This window comes from Mastomys coucha, unplaced genomic scaffold, assembly GCF_008632895.1.
Source record: "Mastomys coucha isolate ucsf_1 unplaced genomic scaffold, UCSF_Mcou_1 pScaffold21, whole genome shotgun sequence".
Lineage (NCBI taxonomy): Eukaryota > Metazoa > Chordata > Mammalia > Rodentia > Muridae > Mastomys > Mastomys coucha.
In genome coordinates, this window is record NW_022196904.1 from 35,897,539 (window position 1) to 35,909,561 (window position 12,023).

The 12,023-nt window shown below is 48.1% G+C and overlaps 1 protein-coding gene across 4 annotated transcripts in view; it reads right to left on the reverse strand.

The window, feature by feature from the left end:
- Positions 1–226: 226 nt before the first annotated feature.
- CUNH19orf81 (chromosome unknown C19orf81 homolog) overlaps positions 227–12,023 on the reverse strand; it is a 15,598-nt gene continuing 3,801 nt past the window's right edge. For all 4 annotated transcript variants that reach the window (XM_031386376.1, XM_031386377.1, XM_031386378.1 and 1 more), the window contains 4 exons: positions 2,666–2,738; positions 2,401–2,521; positions 1,226–1,359; positions 227–566 (listed from right to left, as the gene is read on the reverse strand). In XM_031386376.1, the coding sequence (XP_031242236.1) occupies positions 371–566; positions 1,226–1,359; positions 2,401–2,521; positions 2,666–2,738 (524 nt within the window). In that variant the 3' untranslated portion in view covers positions 227–370. The remainder of the gene's footprint in view (positions 567–1,225; positions 1,360–2,400; positions 2,522–2,665; positions 2,739–12,023) is intronic.

Consider the following 12,023-nt stretch of genomic DNA (forward strand, 5'->3'; position numbering starts at 1 on the left):
AAAAAAAAAAAACCCTAGAACACACAAATCCAAAAGGGGGGAAAACCTGAAATAAAAGCCCTAGAACTGTCTTCCAAGGGGGCGGGAGGGGACTTGAAAGGAGTTGAGCTTGTCCTGCAAGATTGCAGGGATGGGTTGTGACCAGGATGGCGTTTCTGGCCGAGTGGATGACAGTAGAGGTTCGTCCCGCCCCCCACGCCCAACACGACTTTGCCGAGAGAAATGGCTTTTGTATCAGGTCATTCTTTATAATTAAACTCACAGTATCCACCCCCTCGAGCCGGCCCCGCCTCCTTCCTAGGGAGGCCACGCCTTCTCGTCGCGCTGGGTCTGGGGGCGGGGCGCAGCTGGGACCCGCCCCCGCTGTGCGTCAATCTTCGTCGGCAGGTTCCGCCCCGAGGGCTTCGAGCATGCGCCGTCGGACCAGGGAGCGGCGCAGGTGCAAACGGTAGTCCCCCAGCAGTAGATCGTCGTGGCGCACCAGTGGATACGCGGTTCCACGGAGGGTGAGCCCCGAGCGCAGCAGGCGCGAGCGCGTCTGGAAGTCTGTGACAGTGATGAGCCACCTGCGGGCGAAGCGAATACCGAGAGACATCTTTAGGTTCACCCTTCGCTTGCGGGCGTCCCTGCGGTCTTCTCAGCTGGATCTTTCACCTCACCAGGGAATGTGCCAGGTCCCTACCTCGCTAACTGCTTTCACAGACTCGGCTAGAAATGCCATTCAGCATAGGATCTGCCCCATCAATGACATCCTGACTCTGACTCCGCCCTAAATGCTACTCAGCACAGGCCAGCCCTCCAATGCTATCTTCTTTGATTTTGCCAAAAGTGCCGCTCAACCTAGGACCCGTCCTTTTGAGTGGTTCTGGGCGTGAAAACTCACTGTTCCCCTTCATTTTGACCTTACCCTCTCACTTTAGGAGCCGCCTCTTCTCCAACTCACTCTAGGGTCCAAGTCTTTCAGTTGCTTTTAGCTCCATCCCTCAGTCGCCTCTACACTCTGACTTCACCCGCCAGCCTCCTTTAGGCTCCGCGCCCTCACTGTGTTCCTGTGTGTGTGTGTGTGTGTGTGTGTGTGTGTGTGATGCTAGGCTCCGCCCTCTCCCACCCTCACTCTGACTCCGCCTCCCAGCTCCATTTACGGAGCATTACGCTCCCTGGCTACATCCCTCCCAATTATGTTCCTCAGCCTCTCACCCTAGACCACTCCCATGCATGGTCTCACCTGTCCCTGCGGCCCGCGGTACCGCAGATGACATTCATATTCTCGTAGCGGATGCTGCTCACGCGCCCACTTTCCATGGCCCCGGGCAGCTCAGCCTCCAAAGCCTGCAGCACCTCCACATGCGTGAAATCCTCCTGCGTGGGGATGCGTCAGCTTCAGCCCTGATCTCCCAGGTTGGAGCCTGGTCCAGACTCCACCTGCAGAACCACTAGGTTATGACACTCTTGTCAAAAGGGGAGACCACAGTTGACTCTCGGGTGTGAAGGCATCTGCCATTCGAGATCATTCTCAAAAACTAGACTGATTACAATTTCACCACCCTACAGGGAAACTCTCCCAGAGACCAGCCATGAATGGTGCTTTACAGTTCTTGAAGATTCTATTTGAACCTGTGATCTCAAAGTTAAGGGAGTGCAGTTATCAGAAGAGTCAGAAGTTGTTTGATGTGCTGATCGATGGCTTTAGTGACAAAGGGGGAAAAAACAGCTGTCCAAGCATATAAAGTCACTGGTGAGGGGCTGACTTGCCGGTTAGTAAAGGTGCTTACTGTGCAATCCTGATGACTTGAGTTCAATACCTATAACCCATATAAAGGTGGTAGGAGAGAAATGAGTTGTCCTCTGACCTCGACCTGTTAGACATTAGGGGAGTATGGAAGGCCTCTTCCTCCCACCCATGTACTAATCAGGCCTGCTTAGCTTCTGAGCTGGAAAGAGATGCCTTGTACCAGGGTGGTATGCTAGGGTCCCTTCCTTAAAGGCACCAAGGAAAGGAAAGATGAAATGGGGACTTGTCCCCAAGAAACGTGGACAGCAACCCCCCATGAAAGAGTAAAGTCACATAGACACCTAAAGGGGTGCCTTAAGGGCTTGCACCTAGTATACTGAAGGTGCCTCTTAATGACAAACACCAGCAGTCACGGTCTCGTGTTTGTGTGTGTGTGATTTTGTTTTTGTTGTCCTTGTTGTTCTGTTTGAGACAGGAGCTCAGCTAGCTCAGGCTAGCTTCAAACTCACTGTGTATCTGAGGCTGACCTTGAACTCCTGCTCCTCCAGACTTTGCTGCTAGAGTGCTGAGGTAATAAACACACACTACCATGCCCGGTCCTTAACCTCAGGTCTGATCAGCTGATCCTATCGCCACCTGAACTATGCAGGGAGTGGATGGCCACTCACCGAAGTCTCCATGCAAAGGCAGAGAGGCTGGGCAGAGGGCGGTTCCGAGAACTTTCGAATACACGGGAGCTCCCGATCCAGCGCCTCATATTCTGAGATGACCTGCCGCAGGTACTGTTTCCTGTGTGCGTGGACGAGAGGGAAAAAAAAGAGGGAAGAGGGGAAGGAGAGAGGGACAAGGCAAGGAAAGGGACTCTCAGGTCAGGGGCTGCTGCTGTCACCTCTGCAGGAGCTGTCACAGGTCATGGGGCCAGGGAGTACTCACGAGGACTTGGCAGGCCTGCCCAGGCTCCGAGACATGGACTCCTCCATAGACTCGAGATCAACAAGGAGGGATCCTAGTGACAAAAGAACCCAGTGTCACCTGCCAAGAACCACTCCAGAAAGTTAGATCTCAGAGGCTAGTCTCTGAGACATCTGGAAGCTACAAAACCCACCCTTCCAGTATGGTACTGAGACTGTTTCCTGGCTAGGCACAGTCTGAAGGGAGCCAGTGAGAGAAAACACCACTCTGCACCAGAATGTTTTTTTAAGATTTATTTATTTATTTCATGTATGTGAGTACACTGTCGCTGTCTTCAGACACACCAGAAGATCAAGCATCCCACGGCACACTCTTTGACACAATTAATGTCTGCCTCCTTTATGTTATAGTTCTTCAAGGCAGAAGAGAGAAGAGTTGCCCCTGACAGCCCAAGGCTGTCGGATGCTCCCCCTGGCCTAACAGTTACCCCTGACATCAACTCCAGACAGGGCCACTAGAGCAGGACGTGAAGATGAGAGAACTGTGCAGGCATGTCTTAGCAGAGACCAGACACATCAACTACACAAATTACATAACAGCCCCCACCACCTGGCTCAGACCTGGGGGCTGTATCTCACATCAGCACCCTGTGCTTAAAGCCCCCAGATGCTCCATCTTGCATTTGAAATAACACCCTCCCTCAGTGGACATGTGTTCTTCTAGATGTGGTGTGGGGAACCTTGTTGGATGGCAACATTCCAAGGCCCTTTGTAGCCCTGGCTGGCCTGGAGCTCGCTCTGAGGACCAGGCTGTCCTTGACCTGAGCGAGCCACCTGCCTCTGCCTCTCTTGCTGAGATTGCAGGGGTGCTCCGCCTCTTTAGTCTGCATTTTAACAGCACCCACTCCTCACTGCCCCTTTTTCATCTTCCCTTCTGCCATACTTCAAACACAGACATTTTCCAGTATGGGTCACTGCAATGCACCAAGCATTTCATGATGGTACTGGGAATCAAACCTGAGGCTGAGCAGGTGCTCCACCACTGAGACATGACTCCAGCCCCTGGCTGGGGACTCTAAACCAGCACTTTCTTGTTACTGTACATGTCTCATCATGGCATGCCACTTTGTCACCATGTTGTTTCCGCATCACTGAGCTGACTGACCTCCCTGAGAGTACTGCAGAATTTCTCTCATGCACAAACACACACACACACACACACACACACACACACACACACACGCATGCATGCACGCAAGCACTCATGCACTTTGCTCAAGTGTACCACACAGGTACATTTACCTTAATAAACTGCCCTAATTCCACAATACTTTGTAATTGGTTGTCACCACATTTCTGAGCAGTATAAGGGCCATTTGTGTGTGTGTGTGTGTGTGTTGTTAGTGTGTGCATGTATGTGTACATGTCTGTGTGTATAATGTGGGTCTTGGGGTTACCTTTTCTTCATATTGTTTGAAGGTGTATCTCTGCATTTTTGCTAATTTTTGTAAATACTGGGAAGGTCACACAGACCTCACCTACTTGAAGGCAATCTAGAATTATACTGATTGGTTGTAATAAAATGCTGAAGGCCAATAGCTGGGCAGGAAGTGGAGGGTGGAACTTCTGGGGGAAGAAAGGGACCCAAAGATTCAGAGAATGGACACAGGGAAACAGGACAGACCACAGTGGAGCAGAAAGGCACAGAACTAGCTATGTGGCGGGTGGGGGCCAAGAATGTCATGTTTAGGGTTAGCTAGGAGACTGCCCTAGCTAGAGGTCTAAGCTTTAAACTATATGAAGGCCTCCATGTCATCATACCACCGAGGTTCCAAGGAAGAATCCGCTATATGCGTGTGTACATGTCTTTGTGTGTGTGCACATGGGTATGGAAGTCAGAGGCCTACCTCAGGCCTTCCTAAGGCACTGTTCTCTTGTTTTGAGACAGAATCACTCACTGGGCTGGCCACTGTTCAGTGAGCCCTGGGGAACCTACCTGTCTCTGCCTGTGCAGTGGTGGGATTACAGCTATGCAGCACCATACCTGCTTTGTGGTTGAAAGTTTTGCAATTAATTCCAATTGTGTCTGAGTGTGTGTGGCCCACATGTATGTGAATGTCTGCAGAGGCCAGAAGAGGGCATCGGATCTTATAGAGCTGGAATGACAAGTGGTTGGTAACTGCCTAGTGTGGGCACTGGAAAGCAAATACTCCCCCTCAAGAGCTGCCGAGCCATCTCTCCTGCCCATTTTGTTTTGTTTAACATGGGTTCTGGGGGGTTGAACTTGGGCCCTTATGCATGCATGGCAGGCACTTTGCTGACTGAGCCATCTCCTACCCTTTTAATCGTGTTTTGAGGCAGGGTGTCAATCTACAGCCTAGGCTGTCTTAAACTAATTATGTAGCCCAGACTGACCTTGAACTCATGGCGATCCTCCTACCTCAACCTCCTGAGTGCTAGGATGGTAGGTGTGCATCGCCATGCCTAGACCACAGCTGCAGCGTGGCTTTGCTATCATTGTTGTCATTTCAAATGTATTTTTCTTTTGACTTTGTGTGTGCACATGACTGACATACTTATGGAGGCCAGAAGAGGGAGTCAGATTCGCTGGGGCTAGAGTTGCGGGTGGTAGAGAGCCACTCGGCATGAGTGATGGAAACTGAGCTTGGGTCCTCTGCAAGAGCTGCAAGCACTGAACCATCTTTCCAGTCGAAGCCTCGATGTTCTTGCCCTAGAATCCAGCCAAGTGCCAAGTGCAGAACTGGTCCAGGATGAATGAAACCTGGAAAAGTCCCAGGGGATACACATTGCATCCACTATGTGAATTGCTTGACTTCCAACTCTTTCAAACCAACTGGAAATTAAAACAAACAAAAAACCAAGCGAATAGATTGGGATTTAAGTCAGGGATTTTTGTCTGGATTTAGACATAAGAATCTAAATATGTACTACACAGGAGAAGCTCCTGGGAGATTCATGAATTTTGTCAGCTGTCACTGTGGCCTGGTGGATACGTGTCCTTAAAAAGTCCCAGCAATTTGGATGAGGCTGAGGAGGTGGCTCAGCCAGTGGTGTGCTTGCCTTGTGTGACAATCAGGCCTAGTTGTCGACTTGACACAATAGAGAGTCACCTTGGAAGAAAATTTCAGCAAGGAACTGGGCAGATCAGATTTTCTGTGAGTGTGCCTGTGGGAACTGGTTATGCCAAGGGAAGTGGGAAGCACACCCACTGTGGGCAGCACCATCCCCTGTGCACAGGATCTAGATTGTATGAACAAGGGAGGAGACAGCAAGCAGAGCACCAGCATGAATTCATGGATGGATTCATTGCTCTCTGCTCTCGCCAGTCCATGTGATATGACCAGCTGCTTCTGGTTCCAGACACCTTGGCTTCCCTGATGTCATAGACCTGGGACTATGAACCAAATAATCCCCTTGTCCTTTAATTTTTTGGGGGTATGTGTGTGTGTCAAGGTATTTTGTCACTGCAATGGGAAACAAGCTAAGATACTACTCAGGCATGAATACTTAAGTGTGATCCCCAGAACCCATGTAAAAGATGGACATAATCAGTATTTAAGACTGTAATCCCGGGGGCTGGTGAGATGGCTCAACAGGGAAGAGCACAGACTGCTCTTCGGAAGGTCCTGAGTTCAAATCCCAGCAACCACATGGTGGCTCACAACCACCCGTAATGAGATCTGATGCCCTCTTCTGGTGTGTTTGAATACAGCTACAGTGTACTTACATATAATAAATAAATAAATCTTTAAAAAAAAAAAAAAGACTGTAATCCCAGTGCTGGTGAGGTAGAAAAAGATCCTTGGGGCTCGCTGATAAGCCAATCTAACTGAATCTGTGAGCTCCAGGCCAGTGAGAGATCCTGTCTCAAAAAAGAAGGTGGCCTGTGACTGAAGGACACAACTGCTGTCAACTTTGATGTATACACACACACACCTACCAATACCGAGACATAGCTGAAGTCAAAATTGGTAAAAATGAGATTATGTCTGCAATTTATGGTCTGTATAGTGGCTCCCCAAATGTACCAAATGTAATGGATACCCATATGAAACACAATCAGAAAACTATTGCTCACATTGCAGCTAGGTGTTGCTAGAAGAAGTGAGTTCATTAAACTATTGCCTTAAGGTGCTGGAGATTTAGTTCAGTGGTAGAGTGCTTGCCTAGCAAGCTCAAGCCCCTGGATTTGGTCCTCAGCTCTGGAAAAAAAAAAATCTATTGTCTTAAGCTTGCCATAGGGTGTAACTCTCTATATTAAGACTCTCTGAATTTCTATCCTGATAGCATAGAAGGAAATTTATGCCCTGGAAGTGTGTGTTTGGTCACACGATGTGGCTCAGCAACCTCGGGGATCTCTGTGAAGAAAGAGAATGATTTCTCAGGAAAGGGGATGTTAAAAACATACCAGATGTTTCTAAGCCATGGCAGCATTTCTAGTCCCCATAACTCTGCACTGAATTGGCAAAAGTATATTATTCAATGGTAGAGCACCTTCTTAGCTTTTCCCAGCACCACACACATACACAAATTAACAGGCATGGTGGCCAGAGTCTGTCATCCTAGCTGTTCAGAAGTCCACACAAGGAGTTCAAAACTTCAAGACTGGCCTGAGCTACAAACTGACCCTGCCTCAGATAACAAAAGGCTAGACCTGTAGATCAGCAGTACAGCACCTGCCTAGAATCCCCCAGTGTCTTAGTCACTGTTCTGTTGCTGAGAAGAGATACATGACCAAGGCTAATCTTGTAAAAGAAAGCATTGAACCGGGGACTTGCTTACAGTTTCAGAAGCTTTGGTTCATTAGCATCATGGCAGAGAGCATGGCAGCAGGTACGAATGGGTCTGAAGAAGTAGCTGAGAGCTTTATTATGATCCAGAGAGAGAGAGAGAGAGAGAGAGACAGACAGACAGACAGACAGACAGACAGACAGACACAGAGAGACAGACAGATAGACAGACACAGAGAGACAGACAGAGACAGAGACAGTCACAAACACAGACAGGGACTGCACCTGGCATGAGCTTTTGAAACCTCAAAGCCCATCCCCACTACACACTTCCTCCAACAAGGCCACACCTCCTAATCCTTCTAATCCTTTAAAACAGTTCCACTCCCAGGTGACTAAGCTTTCAAATATATAACCCTAGGGGAAGCCATTCTTTTTTTTTTTTTTTTTTTTAAATATTTATTTATTTATTATATGTAAGTACACTGTAGCTGTCTTCAGACGCACCAGATGAGGGCGTCAGATCTCATTATGGGTGGTTGTGAGCCACCATGTGGTTGCTGGGATTTGAACTCATGACCTTCCGAAGAGCAGTCAGTGCTCTTCCCCACTGAGCCATCTCACCAGCCCTGCCATTCTTATTTAAACCACATTCCACTCCCTGGCCACTACAGGCTTATAGCCATATCACAATGCAAAAATGCATTCAGTCCAACTTCAGAAGGACCCATACCCATACAATCTCAACAAAAAAAGTTAAAAAATTCAAGTTCAAAGTCTCTTAGGAGACTCATGGCAATCTCTTAATTGTAATTCCCATAAAATAAAAATACAAAAGCAGATCACATACTTCTAACATACATAACACATTCTTATATACATTATTGTTCCAAAATGGAAGAAAGGTAGTATAGTAAGGAAAGACCAGACCAAAGCAAGACCAGAACCAGAAGGACAAATTCCAAATTCTGCATCTTCATGTCAATTACAAAGCACTCTTCAGGGGCAGTGGTGGCACATGCGTTTAATCCCAGCACTTGGGATGCAGAGGCAGGCGGATCTCTGAGTTTGAGGCCAGCCTGGTCTACAGAGTGAGTTCCAGGACAGCCAGGGCTACACAGAGAAACCCTGTCTCGAAAAACCAAAAAACCAAAACAAACAAACAAAAAAAACCCAAAGCACTCTTCAAATCTCCAACTCTCTCCAGCTATGCTGTATACCCTCTCCAGCTATGCTGTATACTCTCTCCAGCTATGCTGTATACTCTCTCCAGCTATGCTGTATACTCTCTCCAGCTGTGCTGCATACTCTCTCCAGCTATGCTGCATACTCTCTCCAGCTATGCTGTATACTCTCTCCAGCTGTGCTGTATACTCTCTCCAGCTGTGCTGTATACTCTCTCCAGCTGTGCTGTATACTCTCTCCAGCTATGCTGTACACTCTCTCCAGCTGTGCTGTACACTCTCTCCAGCTGTGCTGTACACTCTCTCCAGCTGTGCTGCATACTCTCTCCAGCTATGCTGTACACTCTCTCCAGCTATGCTGTATACTCTCTCCAGCTGTGCTGTATACTCTCCAGCTGTGCTGTATACTCTCTCCAGCTATGCTGTACACTCTCTCCAGCTATGCTGTACACTCTCTCCAGCTATGCTGTACACTCTCTCCAGCTATGCTGTATACTCTCTCCAGCTGTGCTGTATACTCTCTCCAGCTATGCTGTATACTCTCTCCAGCTATGCTGTATACTCTCTCCAGCTATGCTGTATACTCTCTCCAGCTATGCTGCATACTCTCTCCAGCTGTGCTGTATACTCTCTCCAGCTATGCTGTATACTCTCTCCAGCTATGCTGTATACTCTTTTAACTATGCTGTATAAAGATGTGTCTTCTCACCTGCCTAAGGAATTCTCTGATTAGCTTTAAGAAAGAGCTGACAGCTATAGCTGGGCAGGATAGAAAAGAACTTCTGGACAGAGATAAGAACTATGGGGTGTAGAGATAAGCTCTTGTGAATTCTGTGGAAGCATCACCTGTCAATAAAAATTAGACGGCCAATGAGCCGTGGCAGGAAGTAGGATGTGGGAGGTCTAGAAGACAGAGATTTGAACTCTGGGAGAGAGTCAGAGACAGATTCACTCCAGACTTTGAGGAGGTTGGATGTATGAAACTACAGAGAAGAAACCAGCCATGTAGCTGAACTCAGGTTAGAATAAATGGGATAATAAATTGAGAGTTAGTTGGGGAACCAGCCTAGCTTATGGCCTGGGAAAGTATTCATAAGTAAGACTCCGAGTCATTATATGGGAACTGGGGTGTGGGTGGAAAAGTCAGCGGTTTGTAATGGGAAGAACTTAGAGGTAAGGGAATCTGCCAGCCAGGAAGAGGTGCTAGGACTGAAGGAGAGGTGGCAGGCCACGTGGCAGAATGTAAATCCGAATGAACGTAAAGCAAATAGGTTCTATGAGCTGGCCGGGAAGAAGCCTAAGCTGCAAGGCCTGGCGTCCCCATGTCATTACTCAGAGGCTGCTGGGGCAAGACAGCCCAGTGACAGTTTCCACGGGCTCCCTGTTAGCAGCTTTCTTCTGCAGCTGTCCCACAGCTTGGCCACTCCCAACACAACCCAGGCTTTACCGTCACAGCTTCATGCAATGGCCTCTCCGAGCCTCCACGCAGGACATTTCCGCACACGCCTGTCGTCGGCAGCTCTCCCTAGCTGCAGAGGTAGATTCCACAACCCTTCCTTGTATCCTTGACTTTAAAAACAGAACTGTATGGCCCAAAGTTCCAAGTTGTGCTGCTTGCTGGGGCTGGAACATGGCCACCTGGGTCAGTTACGTTTGCATTGACTTTCTGTTATCGATGGTTTCCTTTGCTACTTACGCTCTCCTTTAATTCTGTTTCACGAGTTGGAAGCTTAGCTGAATGGGGTCTTGCCTTGAGGTTCCCTCTCCCTTTATTGTCTTTAGCATCAGGCTTTCCTTCAAACACCATATCTCTCTGAGCACTGGACTTAACTCCATTGCACTTCCTGCCGCTCCTTTGCCCTTCAGTGTGTATATCTTGTATTTCTCTTTGTCCAGATTGCTCCTTTTCATTGTATCTCTGCGTAAGAGTGATTACTAGGGGCTGGAGAGATGGCTGAGTGGTTAAGAGCACTGACTGCTCTTCCAAAGGTTCCGAGATCGAATCCCAGCAACCACATGGTGGCTCACAACCATCCATAGCACCCTCTTCTGGTGCGTCTGAAGGCAGCTACAGTGTAATTAGATATAATAAATAAATAAATCTTTAAAAAAAAAAGAGTGATTACTAGTCTGTGCAGTGGTGTTCAATGCCTTTAATCCCAGCACTCAGGAGGCAGAGGCAGGAGGATTTCTGAGTCTGAGACCAGCCTGGTCTACAGAGAAAGTTCCAGAACAGCTATGGCTACACAGAAAAACCCTGTCTCAATAAGATAGATAGATAGATAGATAGATAGATAGATAGATAGATAGATAGATACTAACCATATGATTCTGTCAATGCCATTTAATAATCTAAAAATTCTTCAATTTAGTCTCAGGCAGGGATTTGGGACAAGGGCAAAAAGACACCATATTCTTTGCCAAAAATAACATAAGAAAGTTGTCTTAGTCACAGTGTTCTATTGCTGTGAAGAAACACCGGGATCATGGTAGCTCTTGTAAAGAAAAGCATTTAACTGGGGCTGGCTGGCTTCCAGTCCAGACATTTAGAGTACTGTCATGGCAGAGAGCACGAAGGCACACAGGTAGATGTGGTGCTAGAAAAGGAGCAGAGAGTTCTACTTGTGGATCTGCAGGAAAAGAAAACACTTCTGGGACTGGCTTAGGTTTCTGAAACCTCGATGCCCACCCCTAATGACATACTTCCTTGAACAAGGCCACACCTACCCCAGTAAAGCCACACCTCCTAATCCTTTCTAAGTAGTGCCACTCCTTGATGACTAAGCATCCTAATGAGTGAGCCAGTGGGGACAATTATTATTCAAACCACTATAAATGGTCTCTAGGCCATTTACTTCCCTCTGAAACTTCTCGAGCTGGGTCTCACAGTTCAACTTGCCCTCAGCATCTCTTCAATGCTCCTGCTTGGATGGCCCACTAAGATCCACTTCAAGTGTTCAACTGATTTGCTAAATCCAATGTCCCCCAAATCCACATCCCACCTACAAGTAGCATGGTCAGGCCTATCTCAGCAATATCCTGCTTCCTGGTACCAACTTCTGTCTTAGTCACTGCTCTACAGCTGTGGAGGCATGCCATGACCACACTGCTCTACAGCTGTGAATGCACGCAGTGACCACACTGCTCTATGGCTCTGAGGGCATGCAGTGACCACACAGTTCTACTGTTCCACAGCTATGAAGGCATGCAGTAACCACACTGCTCTACAGCTGTAAAGGCATGCAGTGACCACACTGCTCTACAGCTGTAAAGGCATGCAGTGACTACACTGCTCTATGGCTGTGAAGGCATGCAGTAACCACACTGCTCTACGGCTGTGAAGGCATGCAGTAACCACACTGCTCTACAGCTGTGAAGGCATGCGGTGACCACACTGCTCTACAGCTGTGAGGGCATGCGGTGACCACACTGCTCTACAGCTGTG